The following is a 20577-nucleotide window of genomic DNA, read 5'->3' as shown; positions in this document are numbered from 1 at the left end:
TACAATAAGTGAATTTGCATGAAAAAATACTGTCAAATATTGACCCTTGATAGACATACATATAATAAGGACACAGAAGTTATTTCTAAACAAGTAAAATAATTTGTATTTATTTATTTTTTTACTGACAAGGAAGTATAAATAATAAGAAATGAGCCATTCAGTGTACATTGATAAAAGTGAGATGATGTGAAAATGGAGGACGTTAGAAAACAAAATAGAAAGATTTAAAATTTAATAAAATCATTTGTTTAGCTTCAAGTTTCTTGTAATATAATGATTACACATATAATTATTCAAAAATAAAAAAAGACTTCATGGTCCCGCTTTGGCTATTTTTATTGCCATGAGTGCAATTCCCTTATTTTCCCCAAGAAACATTCTGCTTTCATCCAGTTTCAAGGCTGTGTTCCCTTACTGAATCCTGTGGGATTCTGGGATTGCCAACGCCACAGATCTTCACCTGTGATTAGAAGAAACAGTCCCGATTAATCATGAGCTGTCAGTACTTCACACCCCATTACACTCTTACCTACTTATGCACACTGCAGAATTAAAATGATTTCAATTCACACTCACACATCCTCTCCAAGCCATATTCAGCCTTCCAGCCCAGCTCTTTCTCCGCAAGAGATGGATCTGCATAGCAGGAGGCCACATCCCCACTTCGTCGAGGAGCAATCTGATAGGCAATCTGGGACCAGAGGAAAAATACTAACACTGAAAAGAATATCAAATCCAAAAAAACTTTTATGCCAGTATAAACATCATAACACAATTTCATAAAAGCTAAATAAAATATTTGTGTGTGTGTGTGTGTAATATCTATCTATCTATCTATCTATCTATCTATCTATCTATCTATCTATCTATCTACACTTTGGACCAAAGGAGGTTTATGCCTCACTTTTCGACCTGAAGCTTTTTCCATGGCATTCACCATCTGCAGCACTGAGTAGCCTGTACCTGTGCCCAGGTTATAAACCTACACAGAGACCAGGGAAGAAATGTAAAACTGAGGAAACAAACAAAAAAAGTGAATATTTTACAGAGGATGAAAAATTGTCTTACTTTACACCCACTGTTGTCTTTCAGTTTGCTGACGGCAGCAATGTGACCCTTTGCCAAGTCAACAACATGGATGTAGTCTCTCACACCTACCCAGAGAGAATAAACCAGTGTTATTGTTCTTACTGAAAACTAAACTGAAAAGAAAATGGAAACATCCCTGTTGATTAAAATAAAAACCAACATAACTGAAAATAAAAACATACTGTATAGCTCCAAAACTAAACTAAAAAAAATAATATTACAAAATAAGTTTAGAGACATTATATTATAAAACTTAAAACCTTTACAACCCTCTTGCATTAACCATGAAAATGCCACTGGATATCAAAAAGATTAGACATTGCTCAGAATTTTAATGCCATTTATTTTTATTTAATGATACCATTTAGCACATCTATTAAAAAACAGAATCAACTGAAAAAAAAAAAAACTAAATATAAATATATATATCCCCACAGGATACTGAAATATATTATAAAATTATATATATATTATATTTCTATTTACCATTGATTTTTTTTTTTTTTAATCCGTTTTAGTTTTTAATCTTAGCAAGTTTGGTTCTTAAACTTAAACTAAATTAGCAACATTACTCACCAAATTTTGTTAGTGTAAAAAACAATTTAAACTAACAACAAAGAAAACTAACAAAAACAGATAAAATGAAAAAGAAATAAAACAGCATGTTAAAAAAAGCATCTCTCATCACCTGTTCCATCAGGTGTACTGTAGTCATTTCCAAACACATTCAGGTGTTTTCGTCTGCCAATAGCAACCTGCAATACACAGTGAGAAAGAACAACATCTTTTAAAAATACACACACACACACACGCGCGCACACACGCGCGCATACACACACGCGCACACACACACGCGCACACACACGCGCACACACACACGCGCACACACACACGCGCATACACACACACGCGCATACACACACACGCGCATACACACACACGCGCATACACACACACGCGCATACACACACACGCGCATACACACACACGCGCATACACACACACACACCCACACCCACGGCTGTAATAGACCACAGGGTCAGATGGGATACCTGGGCCACATAAGGCAGAAGGTTGTTTGGGATTCCCTGTGGATCTTCACCAATCTGTCCTGAGATGTGAGCACCAATGGGATTGAAGTACCTGAGCAGCACAGCATTCCAGTCCTGCAAGATATTTTATCAGACACAAACCAGCCAAACAGTCAATAGTGTCATAAGAGAGCGGTCAGCTACCTTCTCTGCTGTGCATTGGTCCCTGATCATTTCTTCTATGAAGTACTTGGTCTTGCCATAGGGGTTTGTGCAGCCACCCACTGGATGCTGCTCATCAATGGGGAGTTTCTGGGGGTCTCCATAGACAGTAGCCGAGCTGCTGAATACCAGATTACGCACTCCATGAGATTGCATCACCTGATTCAGACACATACACAGGGCCACAAACAGTCAGGCATTCCTTAAGAGCAGAAAGCACTAACATGCACAAACAAACTGTACTGAATCTGCATTTCAAGGATCAGCTCAAATATTCACATAGTTACTCCATGCATAAAAATAGTTCATGCATAAGGACAATCCATGCAAAAACATTTCTACAATTTAGACATTTCTTACCTCCAGCAGATTGATGGTTCCTGTAAGATTGACTCTGTAGTATCGTAAAGGCTGTTCTACTGATTCACCCACAGCTTTCAGTCCAGCAAAGTGCATCACTGCATAGAAGGAGTGCTGGCACACAGAGAGCAGAGGAAACAATCAATTCCTTTAACCACTAAGAGGAGCTATTACGCATTATGTCACGAGGTCGGTTCAGAAATCAGGCTTTGAGTCAGTTTTTGGCAAGAAAAAGCTAGTATGAATGAATTATATACAAATATAAACATACATATACATACATACATACACACACACACACACATAAAAATATGAAGAAAACCGGAGACGTATTGTGGCTCAACGTAGAACAATAATATGAGGATTTGATTTCATTAAACAAAGCACATAATGGATATAAACAGTGCATGTTAATTTTTACCTTTTTGAATATTTTCTCCAGCCCAGGTTTGTCTAGAAGGTCCAGCTCATGGAACTCAATCTGAGTATTCAAAAACTTCTCTATTCTCCGCAAGCTCTCTGGAACATCACCCTCTCCTCAAAAAAAAAAAAAAAAAAAAAAAAAAAAAAACACATCCAAAGATTGAAAGATATTAAAAAAAAACAACAACATTGAAGTACAAAAAAAATATGAAAAGCTAATGTAAATCAAAAAATGTTGTAAAATCAAATATAATATTACTACAATATATTTAGGCAAAACATATTTTGTATTATTTTGTTTATAAAATTAAATATACAATTAAATGCATGTTAATAATAATATGTTAAATTTTATATCTAAAAAATAGTTTAGTTACTGAGACTGTGTATTGCTTCCCCAAGCAAATACTAAATGTAGTCCACACAAGGGCTCACTGTGTGTGCATGATATTTCTGAGGTTCTTTGTAATGCAGTAAGTTTTACTGAGAAGGGTCTCTCTATGAAGCCCTTCTTCACCACATGTGAATTACTGAAGTCTGTTTACCTCTGACAGCATTACTGAAGTTATCGATGACCACAGGGTGATAACCAGCCTCTATGAGCTCCACAACACAGTGGCTGCCAATGTATCCACCACCTCCTGTCACCAAGATCTTCTGAGGCATGTTGAGGACCTTTGCCACAGATTAAAAGAAAGAAACACAAAAGTGAATTACTCTAATTACTGGTTCATTGTTAACAGATATGTGGGTGTGTTCTATCCTTACTCAACCTGTATGTGAACTACGTGGCTATGCCTTCATTTGCACAATCCTGTTTCACTATGAATGGAGCTCTTTCATTTATTAATGCATGTCACATCACAACATAAAAAACTCACCAAGATCCCCAAAACGTTCACGAGATTACTTCAATTCACTCTACCTACACTGATACATACTGACTACTACACTGATATACAACAGAGTAAGACTTTGAAAGTCACCTGACTAAAGGAATAAAAAAAAAGTTAGGTCTCTTAGCTGTCAGAACAAAACAAACAATGCAACATAATACAAGAGCTCTGATTCAGATGTAACGTTATTCACACTCACGGTGCTGATGAATGGGGATCAATGAGGGTGATTGAAAACCCGCGGGTGACAGCAGGAGGTACAGTGACAGACGAGCCGTTTACTGACTACTGAGTCTGTTTGGTTTATTCATTCGCACTTCCTGGTTCAGGGACACGTGGAAGTGTGTGCAGCCACGTAATTCATTTTCAAAGAAAAAGTCTCTCATATTTTGGTAAAAGACGGTACTAATGAATTTGTTATTATTTTTATTATTTATTTATTATAAGTGCATTCATTCATGCAGAATTTATTAAATAGCGACTAGCGGGAGATCAGTGTCCAGTAAACTAAAACTCTAAATGCCTCTAAAGAATACATTATGTTCATTAACATACATTATTTGAAGACCACATAAGCCAATATAAATAAGGGATGAAAAGAAAAAAAATTAACAGAAAAAAAAACTTTTTAAGTAATATAAAGAAGGCATTTAGGTAATACATATTTATGTACAGCACTAACATATAAAGTACGACCTAGATTAATCAAGCATTCTCACATAAATTTTATTATGAAAAATACTTCTTCATAGGAGTAATATTTTCCCTTACGCCCATACTTTCACATCTTTCATTCTTACGTGTCTGCCCAATAATCATATGTCAGTCAGCTGATGTTTATTCGTTTATTTCAAAACAGGAAGTCACTTTCATATATCTCAAAGACTTAACTAAAACTGAAATTAGGAATATAAAATAAACAGAAATACATTTCTAACAGTGACAGAGAGAATGAAGAAATTACTGGAAGCAATAATGTGTGTGTGTGCCAGAATAATTTTGAGCGGTCACTGACATTTTGAGACGTTTGAATTGATGATGCCTAAATGTCCCTTTCGTCAACCCTTTACATATGGAACGTTCATTAATATTTTCCTATTAATCCCGATTATTTTCATTCACATTCTCACGTAAACAGTCGTATAAACACTGCTTAAAAATAATAGAAACCATCACATAATCTGTAATTGTTTTACTGGTTATAATGGGAATTTTATTGGTTTTAATGGAAACTGCAATGATCCCCGTGGGTCTCTGCTGGTAATTTGTCGCCTTCTATTGGTGGCTTGTTAAAACCTAATAGAAAAATGTCCCAAACACACTACAGATAACCATTTTTTAATGGATTTACTTGTTAATTGTTGATGGTTTGTAATGCTTGTAATGGTATATGTAGTTGAAACCATTAAAATAGTTGTGTTTGTTTGTTTGTTTGTATTTTTTTCCAGCAGTGAAGCATCACTCATTTATCAGTGAAAAGGACACATTTCAGTATGGAGTAAGAAAAACAAACATAAACAACATAATCAAAATATTTATTTATTAATGCTTACCTTTGGACTCTTATTTTCCTTTAATATCTACATCACACTAATAGTACTTTGGTGTCTGATGGTTTTGGGGCTCAAAGAAAACAAAAATGATGATATTACAGCTGCTGAAATAATCAGCATGGATCCTTAACCAGGCTTTAACATCACAGAAAAAAAAAAAACATTGCACACATACAGGAGTAATGATTTCTGTGATTTGAGATATCCACTGTAGTCCAGGTCTTACTGTATAAGATCCTGAATTAAAAAAGAACCAAATGGCAAACAGACAAATTGAAACCTGCAATAACACATGAAAACCAACAGAGGGCAGAAAGGTTAACTAAACAGTCATTTGATGGACGCTCCTCACCCTACTTTACAGAGACACAGACATCCAGCCGTTCTCAAGAGCTCCTCGGGAGATCTATAATACTAGGACAAGCTTTTAAATAGCACTCCAGTTAATTTCAGTGGGATGAATGCAGGACCCCCACAAGTTAGGAACCAGTTTGATTCATCTTTGGCCTCAGTGCTGATTGGTTAATGGCGCAAGAAAAGCCACAAACACTTAAGTTCATTTGAAAGCTCTTCATTATATAAAAGTCAGAATACGTGGCAGTGTTAGCAGGTCATGCTAATCAGCAAAACCTTCTTATCTAGAGTCTCTTTCACAAACCTCTTAGTTATATATATAAAAAATATATATAAATCTGATCCCAGACCAACAGCTAAAGACGAACTTTCGGTCCACTTTAAGGTTGCTTGAAGTTGTGTTCTCCCCTCAGAGCACATACTAATGCTGTGGTGGAATTTTGAAAGCATTCGTGATCACTATGAATGATCAGGATGTGTATATATTCACAGTCTTACATCTCAAAATGGCGGTAGATACTCTCTACGTATTCCAGGACTCTGTGCCAGTCCGGTGCTTCATCTATTAGCATCTCCTCCACCGTCTGAGGAACCACAAAAGAAATTAACAACCACAAAAAACCATACTAATAGTCATATTTGCATCATTTCCATGAATCGTGTTTGAGTTCATTTTTAAATTGTGTCATCATGTTCAACCAATCATATCTGACACATTTACATATCCAGTCAGTCATGTTTGAATAATTCTCATGTCCAGCCAATCATATCTAATCAATCATATCTAAATCATGATTAAGTCTTTTTTTTTTCACATCTGGTCTGTCAAGTTTCTCATTTTCATCTGAACCAAAATCGGACAGATTCTTTTTTTTTTCAAGCTGGAATTAATTAATAGTGCACTGGTTGATTTGTTTGGTAGTGGCATCAGGGTGTAGTAATCAAACGATTGAGTTAATGAAATTGAATACGAGTGTTTAGAAAAAATTCAAGTTTACCCACCAGTGAGGCAGAGATTCCAAAACCTTCTCCAGTTTGGAATGCTAGAGTGAGATTCTCTCTCTGTGGATAAAATCATCATCAACATCATCGTAACAACCCTTATGTTAATATGTTTGTATGCAAGCCATGTGTCTGAAGTGTGTATTACCTTATTCTCTGGACTGAGTTTGTCATATGGTATGTGAGAGGGGAGGTAACTGTGGTAAATTGCACAGAAGGCCAAACCATCCACCCAACAGCTGCTGAAATTTGTGATCTCAATATTCTGTGAGAAAGTCAAGAGCCAGCAAAATAAGAAAGTTTGGCAGACATTCTACATATATCTATTCTACATAGCGCAATTTTATTGTAGCCTTTTTTTCTGGCCAAGAACCACCGACTTAGACAGGAAGAGACTGGGTAATTTGCATACGTTTTCTTCTATATGTGCTGTTTGGTTGTATCTCAAATAATATGTATCACAGTAATAGACCTGCATTAAAAAAGTGATTTAAATAATGATGTGGTCTTCATGACTGGCTATACAGACAAAAATAATCAATAGAACCAAATATGATAAATGCAGAAGCAAAAAAGTCCCTATTATTTCACAGATATCATTTAAAAATTAAACATAATATAATATGCACCACAGTTAAAAATGATTTTAAAAGAAGTCTTATTTGTTCACAAAGGCGGCATGTATTTGATCTAATATACAGTAAAAACAGTAATATTGTTAAATATTTAACTATTTAAAAAAAACTGTTTTCTATTTTAATCTATTTTAAAATGTAATTTAGAAAGTATGACATTTCTTTAGCAGTGTCAGTGTATTTGTGTGGAAATCATGATGCATATTTTTCCAGGATTCTTTGATCAATAGAAAGTTCAAAAGAACTGTATTTATTTCTAATTCAATTTTTGTAAGATTATAAAAGTCTTTACTGTCACTTTTCATTCATTTAATTCAGTGCTTCTCAATCTTGGTCCTCGCGACCCCGGGCTCTGCACATTTTTTCTGTTTCTCTTATCAAACATAATTGAACTTTGGAAAAGTCAGTGTTTATTTCTTCAACCCACTAACTTTTAAACACTATTTTCAGACTTCCTTTTGCAGGCAGACTGGTAAAAAAAACTTTCAGACTAGAGCTTTCCAGAAAAAGTGCTTTTTAGTTGTGTGTACAATGTGCATCAAACAGTCAGTGAAAGGATTGTAGGTGGTCCATGCTGTTTGAGGCTGAGACTAAGGGGTATGAGGCTGACTGCCAAGTTTGATCAGTCGGCTATTTAGTTTAGTTTGGTTGAATTCAGTACCTTGTATCTCTGAGTTCTGCCTTGACACCAGCGAAGCAGGGAGTTCCGCCTGGAGCTGCCATGAAGCCTCAGCGTCCTGAGTCCTGATGGGAAATCCTCCTGTGTCCTGATGAGAAAAGAAATGAATGTCAGTTCTCTATACTTCGACAATCATCATAATATTTCTCATTAACGAACGGTGGAAAAAGTGGTAATGTTTGATTAACCTTGTCCTGTTGATCTTATTTGTCACATCTAAAACTGAAGAGTTGTATGTCTGTAGGACTGATTTCTCCACATTCTTATCTGTTGGACAAGCATAGACAAGCACACAAAATAAATCATTTGTGCCCGTATGGGTCTGGTATGCTAGCAAAGGAACAAAATTCAATCAAATCTAGTCAACGGGATATTGTGTAAATGAAACTCCTGTTTACTCACCTCTATTGGAGCTGGTCTTGTTGCTCTGTTGGTCTAAACTTGCTGCTTGAGCCTTGCTCTGAGAAGTCTGAAATTATTAGACACTGTTTACTGATATTTACAGTTAAATATTTCAGATACATAATAATAAAAATTCAAAAACTAAAGACTGAAAATGACTGATGTCTTTCTTTTTTACTCACAGATTCTGTTGTCTTAGTAACTGAGGGTAGGGAAGTACCATTTACAACAACATCAGGGTAATCTGAGGGCAGTCGACACAGGCTCCTGCAAAATGATGGAATGATACATGAATGTAACATAGGTCACACTGTCTCTTTGACACACTGTGGGCTGAATCATTCAGTCACTACCAGTATACTTTATATTAAATATTTATATTGTGCATTTATTCAATCTCAAAACTTGATCCTTTGTGAGTACAGAATTTATTTTTGGCAATTTGTGACCTAACTGGATAACTCTACCTTGACCTCTCTGTAGTACCAGAGATATGCATTTCTCTTTTTCCCTTGAACTCATCTGTCAACAGTTGATCTTGTTTCTCTAGGCCCCTCCTCACTGGAGCCCCCTGGTGGCTGGCTGTGACCTGCTTCAGTTTCTGCTTGCTTTGCTCCAACTCAGCTCTGAGGCTCTCCAATTGACTTTCGAACTCCTGGCGACCATGCAAAGCATTGGATAGCTGTGTTTCCATGTCCTGTCTTGCTGCTCTTAAAGTATTTAGCTCTTCCTCAGCTTCTGCCCTCAGTCTGTCTGAAACTACTAGCGCCACCTTCAGGTCAGACTGGAATTGCTGCCACTCCTCACGTTCTGTCTACAGAAAGAGATAACATTAATAGTCATATTTATCAGTATGTCTTAATTTTAAATATTATATATACAATATATCCTAAAAAATTTTATCATATATGATAGGAACATTGCTGTTCACACATGCCAAAAAAACCCTGTTCCTCAAGGTATTTTTACTCTATTGCAAAATACACAGTAAGTGGGTCTCTGGTCTTTAAGAGCAGAGCAGTCGACTGAGGATATGAATGTTTTTCTCTTGGACAGAGTTGTAACTCAGCTGTGGGTCTATGAAAAAGGTTTGTTGTGAATCGGATCGCTCACCTCTCACTGTTTACTAAACACACACACACTTATACACAATATGCTTACATTAAACTCCACTCTTAGAAATCTGAGCTTGTTCTCCACGTCCCAGCAAGATCAGTACAAGTCCTCTTTCAAAGACATGAAACGTATCCTGTACTATTTACTAGCAGTTGTCCAAGGCCATTATACACACACACACACACACACACACACACACACACACACACACTTAGGAATCTTCCTCTGCTTGCAGCCTTGAGCATGTCCTGGCAATAAAGTGATTTCTCAATAGTTAGATACAAGAGTGATTCCCTAGAATGATAACACATATGTAAAAACACACAACTTAGTTTCATAATCACAATCTAAAAACATCATGACCGATCTTTCATCTGCCAAAGAGAGAAAATGACTCAAATAAAGACAAACAACTGACTTATCAAAGTGAGTAAGTCATTATTGTGCAAATCTTCACAATTCCAAATAACCATTTAGGACAAAAGATGCCAAAGTGGGGGGAAATTGAGAAAGAGACATTAGACCAGCTTGAAGACGGCCAATTATTGAGCTATTATTTTGTGGGGGGAAAAAAGAAAAGAAAATAATCTATAATGGTTATTTTAATAATTTTCCAATGTAAGCATGTAAATACATTAATACTATGTTCATGTTCGAGTAAGCCAGATGTTAGTACCTTTGAAAAAGGTTGTTGACCCTAGCTGTGTCTAAACAAATAACACTGAAGGAGGATGGAAACAGAGTAGTAGAAGAGAGAGAGAGCAGGGAAGGTCTCAGGAACCTCTTCATCACTCTGTGGCCTCCAGACCCCAGCTGGAGTTGATTATAGCAATGTTACACTTTATCTGACACACGTAAGAGTCGTTCTGATATAGGAACACAGACAAAGGGATGTATTTAGATATTTCTGTGCTCTCTAAAATGTGTAATGTGTTTAAAAAACGTTTTAAATTTGAAACCCTTTCAAAATATTTGGCAGAGGACAATGTAAAATTGTTGACTGCACACTTTGGGCCCTATTTAAACGATCTGAAACGCAAGTGTCAAAGCGCGAAGCGCAAGTAACTTTATGGGCGGGTTTCGGCGCTGTTGCTATTTTCCCGGCGGGGTAAATGGCTCTTGCGCCCGGCGCAAATCTAAAATGGGTTGGTCTGAAGTAGCTTCATTATTCATAGGTGTGGTTTGGGCGTAACGTGAAATAAACCAATCAGAGCGTCATCCAACATTCCCTTTAAAAGCAGGTGCGCAAGTTCCATTATGGATTGCTATTATTATGGCGTATTTACCAGGCGCACGCCAGGAGCGGTTCACAGCCGAGGAGACTGATGTTCTTGTAAGAGCAGTGAAAGACAGAGAAGTTGTGTTGTATGGGGATGGGAGAAACCCACCCAAAATAGCGTCATGATTTCCGTCATCTCATGTGTTAATATTTTTTTAGTGTAACAATTTATGATTTGCAAAAATAACTGTTGCATCTGTGTAGATTACATGAGCAAAGTGTATGCGCGTTGTGCACGCTATACATTATGGTCAAGCATGCGCCCCTAAAATAGCATAATGAACAACGCGCAACGCGCCACTGACTTTAGACTAGGTTTTTTCTGGTCAGTGGCGCAATTGTTTAATGGAACAGCAAAATAGCACCAGGGATTGTTTGCGCCGGAACACGCCTCCTTTTTTGCGCTGAACCGCCCAGGGAGCGCAAGTTCATTCACTAGTTTAGCGACGTGCTTCTGTGGAGGGAAAAGCGCGCTTTGCGCGGGTGCAAAATAGGAATGACACATGCGTTGGTGTACAAAGTCAATTGCGCTGGGTGCAAGATAGGGCCCTTTGTGTAGTACGATAGCTTTGTATAATTCTGTTAATAGTAATTTATGTACTACAACTGCTGTAATATAACTTATTCAACCCTAACCCTTCAATCCAACATTATATTAAATTAAATTAAATTAAATGTATGCATTTAGCAGACGCTTTTATCCAAAGCGACTTACAGTTCATTATATTATGTCTTGCTTCTGAAATTCACTAAAGAATACACTACATGACAGATTTTAAAAACACTAGGCATGATTTTGTAGAGGTCTACAGCAAAAAAAAAAAAAAAAAAACTGGACATATAGACTAAACGACCTGTTTACATATAGACTAAACGAAGTTGTAAAGAACAACGAACTCAGGCGCAGACATGCAAAGGTTGTGTAGTGTATTCCAGCCTATACAGGAAATTAAAAAACTAATGAATATTGGTTAAGAAAACATAATAAGATATTCGTAATAAGAATGGTCTGTCACAAAAGGGATTTTCAATAATTTTTCCTTATTATGCAAAAAAAAAAAAAAAAAACCTTTTCCTATTAGCCTATTTAATTCCTGAATCATTTGCAATGAAAGGACACTTCATTTTATTGATGAATAAGAATTGAGTGAAACAGCATTAACACATGCTGGCAATCATCCAACCCTGTTTAAGTCATTAAATTCTGTCTTTCTCTCTGCTCACACTCACAGATTTCCAGTAATCCAGAAAGGTCAGAAAATGACCCACCTCTCTCTCTCTCTCTCTGGACAGTGGTGATGTTTTAGACATCAGCTCACTGACTCAAGTGGGATTTCTAAGGAAGTACCACACCCCTGATGATAAGAAGTTGTTGCTCTTTTTAGGGCTTTCGTATATTGTGTGTGGGTCTGGATATAGTGTAACTCTTTCACCCTACTTGACAAGCCCTCGCACACATACACACTACATTATCACTAAACTCTTCTGCACACACAGAAAAGTGCCAAAAGACAAGTGCGTCTGACACAATGGCATCATACACTGAGTGAAGCTTTTTCCAGCGAACCTAAAGTCATCGTTGCACTCATAACATGTGTATGTAAGATTGAAACAAAAACTTCAGATGAAGGGACCCACCACCACCATCCATCAAACACACACACACACACACACACACACACACAAACACACACACACACCCAATGCTCTGTAAGTACAGTCAATGTTAGCTCAATGGTTTTTAACATTTTAGCAATGTCCAGCAGAGCGAGAGAGAGCTTGTTGACACTGCGTGAGAGAATCAGGTCAAAAATGAAACTGAAAATATTACAAAGAGTGACTCTCTTGTGAATATGAAGTGAGTGAATATGAAAGTTGTGTGGTAGCGTGCAAGAGAGTCATACACATTATGCATGAAGGATCAAATACAAGTGGTGCATCATCTCTGTCTTTTAGAGAAAGTGCACAATAATGAAGCCAAGTGTAGCCTTAGAAACATGCACACATGCTGAATGAAGTCATACTACTTGGATTATCAAGCGTTCTACAGTCTGAAAAAAATAATTGGAAAAACTTAGCAAAACTATGATTTCAGTCCGACTAACATTTTAAAGTCAGCATGAACCGGAAATTGTGACTGACTTTTCTCCTGTATTTTGATGTATATCCAAGTGAAACGGCATCTTGATGAAAGATGTACAGCAGGAATTTTTTTGTGGAATTTATTGGATTGTTGACGTTTGCTAATTGCTGTGGTTGTTGGCGGTGATGGATTATTGTCTTGCCCTTGCACCAATGCAGATGTCATCAAAGAGAACAGATGCCATTGTGAGAGGGAGGGGAAGTACATTTTCTGATTAAAGATTATGAGGGCACATGATATGAACAGATAAATCATTTATAATAAACATGGCAACATTCCATAAAAAATAAGAGTTGTGGACTTTGATTTGGTGAAATTAAAAAGATCAGAACTGGTCCTCTGACTGAGCCTGGTTTCTCCCAAAGTTTTTTACTACAATTCTGTCACCTGACACTACCGAATGAGAAAAACGTATCTGAATTGTGCTGAATGATGACTCTATTGTCTTGTTTCATTTCATGAATGAAATGTATACAGTTATTGAACTAAACTGATCCAACACTGAACTGACTCGAGCTGAATAATGACATTATTTTCTTGCTACAGCTGCTTTACAGCAAAAGGATTTGTTTCATTTTTTAAATTGCATGATTGATTCTTTTAAATTCCTGCTGCTTTGAAATAATCTCGAAAAAGTGCTATAAAATAAAGGTGACCTAACTCGTCCTATTATTAATTTGATTCAGCTAAGTTCAAGTAAATGTTATTAGTGGCTGAGTTAAAGTTATGTCCACTAACAGAAGGCTGGGTAGGAACACACACTCACTCTGTTGTTAGGTCAGTGAGTTGTTACATGCGGACTTACTGCTGTCATAGTGGCCAAACAAAAAAGTTTTGTTCTTGCAAGAGCGGAACAGAATTCCCCACATCCCCCTCAGTTATCTTCCGTTCACTCCCTGTTTCCATCTGTTTCTCAAAACTCCTACTTCTGTGCGCCTTACACCCTGTAAAGCTACTTTTAGACCAGAGCACTGTCCTCCTGTTTAAATGTTTATATAACTAAACTGAATAATCTTTCTCTTTCTTTCATACTAAATCCATCTATTCAGAAATCTATGCAAGAGATAACGATTTTCTTTGCTGTCCCTCTCTTTACCAATTTTTCTCTTTTCTGCCTCCTCTATCTCTATCTCTTCCTCTCCTCATTCCTGTCAAAAATAGATAAAAAAAAAAATCTGATTCCTTGAGACTACCAGTTTAGGCCCATGTTAGCGGAACCATAACATAAACACACATTTACAAAAACAATGTCCATTCCTGAGCTAAGACAGGAAAGGAGTAATTTGTAGGATTGCTTGTCCCATAAGCCTTTGCTGAAGCTGACAGGCTGTTATCAGACAATCCTTGACCTGCACCTCTGGGAACAATGTGACTTCCTGTTGCATTTTCCTCTGTCTTCAAAAGAGTGAATTATAGAATCCAAAGTGTCAAGCACGAACTGAGTGTCTGGGTTTCATCTGAGAGTATGCAAGGACCCACCTGAATCTTTTCTTTACAACTTCTCAATTCCTCCTTCATCTTCTGCCTCTCCACCAGAAAACATTTTAACAGATCTGAAAAACAAAAAAAGTGATTCTCATTATTATTTACATTATAAATGATATGAGTATTTGATAAGCACATAATAAAGCAGTAAACCATTAAAGGAAGTGTGTTACATTAAGTTTACCACAGTGGTAAAACCACTCCAATGCATGATCTTAAATGGTTTAATGCCTTCATAAAGCAAGAGCAATATGATAAAAGTGAGACAAATTTTAATAAGCAATCTGTAAACAACATTTGTGAATAAAAATCTATAAAGGTATTAGTTGTTTTCAAGAGGATTTTCTATTGGATATATTGGACACCAAGTGGCAACCCAATAAAATAAACAAAAATGCAAATTAATGAATGAATGAGTCAAATATAAATATGCATGCTTATTTGGTTAACTGCATTTTATTATTTGCATTTAGCATTTTTTTTTGTTGCATACACTAATACATTTAGAATGTTAGTACTTCCTCAACATGTTTAAGAGTGCATGCAGTTTGTGTAAAAATGTGCATGCTTTAATAAAAAAATGAGTGGACACAGCATGACTGCCTGACTTACCGTTCAGTATATATGTGGATTCTTCAATGTTGTTGAGCTGCAGTGTGTTCAAACACTCCTGTAGGAGTTTTGGGTCCACTTCTGTGATTCCATTCACATACACACCTGAAGGATGAGACACCTGCTTAGGTGATTCTGTCATCTTAAATCCATCCTCAGCCTCTTTTGCAGGCCCAGTTTTGCAGTCCGGCAATTGCTCATCATTCAGATCAGTGGAACTCAGAGTGTCTTGGGCCGTTTTAGGGTTGGCTGTGCTTGTATAGTTGGAAATGGACACCAGCTGAGTGGTTGGCGAACAGGCAGAAACAACACTATACGGCGAGGCAGGAGGTGTTTCATACGTGTCCACGGCAGTGCCTGCAGTGAGACAGAGGTGGAGCTCTCAGAACTGACAGATGTCTCTTTAAATAAAACATTTCCTTACATGATATCTTGTGTGCGTAGATTAGTCGTTGAAATTAAACTTTATTTCAGTTATTCATGGGATGTTCAGAATGTAGTCAATATTCATGATTTCAGGGGACGAGAAGACACTGTGTGGGTACAGAATTATGTGACTTTCAAATAAAATGCATTTTTAAATAATAATAATAATAATAAACACAAATACATACTATTAATACTTCTTTACATATTATATTACATATATCCTTCCCTTCTGCCCCTATTTTAAGTGTAATATTTTAAGTGCCATATGGACTACATTTATAACACTTGCACCATGTACAAAAGTAAGTGATATGGTTTTGGAATGTCACAAGGGTGAGTTAATGGGGAATTTGGTTGAACTAAGCATTTCAGATTATTTATAATTATTTTTCTAAAAAAGGCAGGTTTCACTATTTGCTTTTTTGAATATAAACCAATAGGAACAGATTCGATTGAATGTGTGAGTGTGTGTGTGGGTGTTCTTCATTAAGAAGCCTTTGTCGTCTCCATGGGTGGGAAAGGTTTGCTGAGTCAGTGAGTCTGAGGGCTCTGGACACCACCAATAACAAGAAAGAATGCACAAAACAGTATTCCAATAATGACTCTGGCTCTAATACATTTAATTACACTCCTGAAGTTCTTTCTTTTTCAGGGTTCAACATTCACATACCTGGAATCTACTCTTCACACAGCACTCTTTTCTCTGCTGTTAATTTTTCTTTTGTGAAAAATCTCTTTGGATGTCCCTGTGCATTGGGGGGAATCTCAGTAAAACACTGAATATCTGTGTGTGCTTGTTGTCAAAAGCTTGTTACCTGCAGATCCATGTCGTTCTTTTCCAGAGTTATTCCCCATGTTACCAACAGCTTGTTTCACTCTATAGAAGATGACAAAAAATAATAAAAAAATAGAAAATAAATAAAAAAAACCTTCCACATAGGTTATTCACAAACATGTGGTCTATGTCCAAATTTTTATCCAATATCCAAATAACACAGTGGTGTGGTCAAAACTAAATATCAATAACTCTAAAGATATAAAAAAAAGATTCTGTATTAGTATCTATGCTCATACTGAATTCAGAAAGCTCTCCACCAATGGTAGGGAAATTTGAATGATGTTTGTGGTAAGGTTTGCATGAAAATGCAAAAGCCATGCTCACTGCTAAACTTACACTGCTGTGAGAGTGAGGATATAGGACATAGATTAGGGAAGACCATGGGGTGTGGTAAAACATTTTGTTTCTATGTCAATTCAAAATAATTAACGCAAAGAATATACAATTGGGTCTTATTTGGAAGAGACAGACTGACAATATGTTTGACTCATCATCAAAGTCTGTTAAAGATTTCTTAATCTGGAAAGCATCTGCTGTGTACAAACATCTGACTTCTGTGTGCAGACTTCATTATGATGTCAGTTTTACATACAGTACATTATAAATCATAAACATCTATTTTCTAAACATCTATTTGACATCTGACATCTAGACATACTGCAGATGAGCAAACACTCTAAAAAATACATCTTGCAGATGTAAATGCAGACATCAAACAAATGTCTCAGTTTAATAGTCTACGTGTGCTATCAGGTAAGAACAGCACCCAACAATGCCATTACATCACTGTATGTTCAACAAGTAAAGTAAATTGTATTGTTTGCATAATAACTTTTATTATGGAGTTTGAGCGACAAATGGAGCTCAAATGTAGTTCAGGCAGAACACAGCGTGACTGAAGCATTAGCTGATGCTCAGCTGATCGTAACTCCACCCACTACAATTAATGAGCTATATAAGACCATAAATACTCACTCTTGCCATAGTCTGTCGCACAGACACGCACTAGTAAGCCTTGAGTTCTGTCGCACAGACATGCTAAAACAGATGCTAAAATGTGTGAGAGCTAAAAACAGCACTGTTTCAGCTTGCTTCATATATTGAGCCATCAAAGACAACAGTTTCCTTCATTGGAAGGACTCGTTGATGCTAATGAATGTTAGCAACTTATCATGACCAAGATCTTGAAGAGACCATCTGTGCTAGCCAGATCAAAAGCCTTGACGAGATCACCAAAGTCCACATTAAAGGGTTACTGCTGCTCCCTGCACTTTCTATAAGGTGTAGGAGTGATACGATCATGTTGACAATGGATCTGTGGATTCAGATCGCACAGTGACTCCGGATAAACTCTCAGAGCAAGAGCCTGAAGGTGCTTAAGGACAACTTTAAATGTTTCGTAGCTACGCATAGGAGAGATATGTGTGATATTTATTACATTCGCTTCTGATTTCCTTGTCCTTACGGAGTATGACGATGCTTGCATTATACCCATTGTTACTCTAGGGCTTCAGCTGGTGTAACTACATTTGCAATATTATTAAATGCTCAATTAACAACAGTGTGATATGCTATTCATGCTAGCACATCACCATTTTCAGTCTTCCACGACTATGTTAAAGGAGATAATGCTTGTCTAGCTTCCGTGCAGCTACTTCATTTTGTTGGGGGAAAGTAACTCAAGCATTATCTCTTCCTCTCATGGCGTTATTCAATGTTATGTCTGGTATACATCCAAATTCTAATTATCCTCTCCAGCGTCTTACCACAGAACAGCATCCCTGATTATTCTTGAAATATACCATCTTCACCAGCCAAGACAAGCGTGTCCATTGAAGGGACAATCAGCCCGTTCGCAGAGGCCAGGAAGTTGATCAGAGAAGACCAATCTTGAGAGTGAGAGGTACATAGAGGAAGTGCAGAAATTTATCAACCTTCTGATAGATAATCAACAGCTGAATAAGGAAGACATGAAGACAAGCTTTTCAAGAAGACCTGGAAGACATTGGCATACAATGGGAAGATGTGGACAGCGTGGCCATAGAATGTCTTTTGCACATCTTGCCAACACGTGACATGATCTAATAATGTTGAAATCTCTGCAGAGTAAGAGCTACAGTACTGTCTTTAAATATGAATGCATGCCACCTCTTCCAACCATTCAGAGAGTGAACTCCCTGAATGATCTTAGAACTGAATTATTATGTCTTTGTTTTTTTTTGTTTTTTTTTTTGGGGGGGGGGGGGGGGGGGGGGTTCAAACCTCAGTGAGGTTTTGCCTGCGGATGGCTCAGAATCTGAACCCTTCAGAGCAAAGTCTGCCACCAAACATAAGTTTAATGCCTCTTCTGACATTAACAAGTGGTCCTGACTGAAATATCCATTCAGCATTGGATTTAGAATTTAGAAGACAGAATACCAAATCAAACATGAATTTAAATTTGCCAGTTGCCACCATGTTTATCCCAATAGAATTTAGCATATATTTGAATCATAACTTTTATTAATATTGATACTACTATTACTAAAAATTATAATAACGTTTTATATATATATATATATATATATATATATATATATATATATATATATGTGTGTGTGTGTGTGTGTGTGTGTGTGTGTGTGTGTGTGTAATCAATCAAATGAATCAGTACTGTTGTAGTCTAACAGAACAGATTAGGATTAGAAAAATAATAAACCACTAGTTTTTTTTTTCTAATTTATAATTGGTTACATCTTTCCGCGCGTTAGCCTACACTTTCCAGTCTCTCCTATTTTGTAGTTAAAATCCCTATAATTTCACTTTAATAAACTATTAAACTTTTAACTAAGTTAATTAAGTTGCCACAATAACAACAACAACTTTGCAGCAAGATATTAAAAACAAGGAAATAAAAATACTTTGACAGAGAGAATAGGAGAAAATTACCGCATACAATTCTTATACAAATGACTAATTTATACACCGAGACGATAGCGAAAGCAATAATAATGGATAGTTTTTGTTGTTACACACCTAATCGAAGGTCTTGTAGGCTATTCACCGGGACATGTTGTCGTTAGTGGAGTCGCACCGCTTCAGGGGACAAGAGCAGATCATGAGCAGACTGCAGGATGTGGGTATGAAGCCCGGTTAAAAAAAAAAACTGTCCTTTTGCCCCCTCATGAGGACTGAAGAGTAGCTTACTACTGGAGACAGAATTCATTCAAATAATCTTACTGTCCTCAGCTTTTGAAGGAGCGACAAATGACATTAACAATAACAGCCTGCGTAAACACCCTTTCATCAGGAGTCACGTGTGAGTACATTCTTATCATAAGCATAATCATTATTAAGGGTTTATGCTAGTTCAGGTATGATTTATAAAGCTTAACGAACAATACAAGCAGCCTGCCAGTTCATCTTAACCTTAACTTCTCACCTGATTCTGACCCTAATCCTAATTTAAAGGTTTACCTTAAGGGGGAAACGGAAGTTTAGGATAATGTTGTTTAGCCTATATCTTATCTGACCTGAATGACTGCATTGAAATAAACCTTAAGTTATTTTTTTCCATAATAATAATAATAATAATAATAATAATAAACTAATCGATCAAAAAATAAAATAAATAATAAAGAAATTGTAAAAAAGGCTAAGAAATATTTAAATTTTAAACATTTTATTTAAACGTTTATTTGCATAACGTACATTCATACACAGATGAATTTATGCAATATTTAATTATTTAATGTTTATTAGGTTGTTAGGGCTGTAATACTGTAGCCATATAAAACAGCTAAAATAAGCATTTAAAAAGATTACAAAGTCATCTCAAATGTCTGCATGTAGTTGCATTGTTATCTGTATACAGTACTATTTTTGAACACACCATATTCTCTCTGTAATACCTCAGAAACAAACTGATAAATCATCTCCTGACTCATTTACAGCCTACCTGTATGCTTACATCTCATTTACAGGAATAAATTCTTCAGGAATAAAAACTAATCTTGAGAAAGTGGTTCAGTTTAGGAAACTGTCACA

General features: G+C 36.5%; 2 protein-coding genes across 3 annotated transcripts; both read right to left on the bottom strand.

The window, feature by feature from the left end:
* Positions 1–94: 94 nt before the first annotated feature.
* Positions 95–4371, bottom strand: LOC127933557 (UDP-glucose 4-epimerase-like). Its single transcript, XM_052530600.1, has 11 exons — positions 4224–4371; positions 3674–3803; positions 3127–3242; positions 2706–2819; positions 2328–2504; positions 2145–2258; positions 1781–1847; positions 1072–1157; positions 908–985; positions 580–694; positions 95–463 (listed from the first exon to the last, which is right to left on the bottom strand). Exons 2-11 carry the CDS (start codon positions 3792–3794, stop codon positions 399–401), a joined length of 1053 nt encoding a protein of 350 aa, XP_052386560.1. The 5' UTR covers positions 3795–3803; positions 4224–4371; the 3' UTR covers positions 95–398.
* Positions 4372–5547: 1176 nt separating this feature from the next.
* LOC128031408 (cytospin-A-like) lies at positions 5548–19721 on the bottom strand. 2 transcript variants are annotated; one of them, XM_052619655.1, is made up of 13 exons: positions 19567–19721; positions 18318–18440; positions 16529–16590; positions 15285–15641; positions 14667–14740; positions 9117–9463; positions 8832–8916; positions 8650–8716; positions 8436–8514; positions 8230–8335; positions 7082–7198; positions 6934–6993; positions 5548–6515 (listed from the first exon to the last, which is right to left on the bottom strand). In XM_052619655.1, exons 3-13 carry the CDS (start codon positions 16566–16568, stop codon positions 6426–6428), a joined length of 1422 nt encoding a protein of 473 aa, XP_052475615.1. In that variant the 5' UTR covers positions 16569–16590; positions 18318–18440; positions 19567–19721; the 3' UTR covers positions 5548–6425. The 2 variants fall into 2 exon arrangements, with proteins under 2 accessions (XP_052475615.1, XP_052475614.1); XM_052619654.1 differs by lacking the exon at positions 18318–18440.
* Positions 19722–20577: the final 856 nt, after the last annotated feature.

The sequence above is a fragment of the Carassius gibelio genome, chromosome A17 (assembly GCF_023724105.1).
Source record: "Carassius gibelio isolate Cgi1373 ecotype wild population from Czech Republic chromosome A17, carGib1.2-hapl.c, whole genome shotgun sequence".
Taxonomy (NCBI): Eukaryota; Metazoa; Chordata; class Actinopteri; order Cypriniformes; family Cyprinidae; genus Carassius; species Carassius gibelio.
Note: the sequence above shows the minus strand (reverse complement) of the source record. Positions and strands in the feature narration are given on the sequence as shown.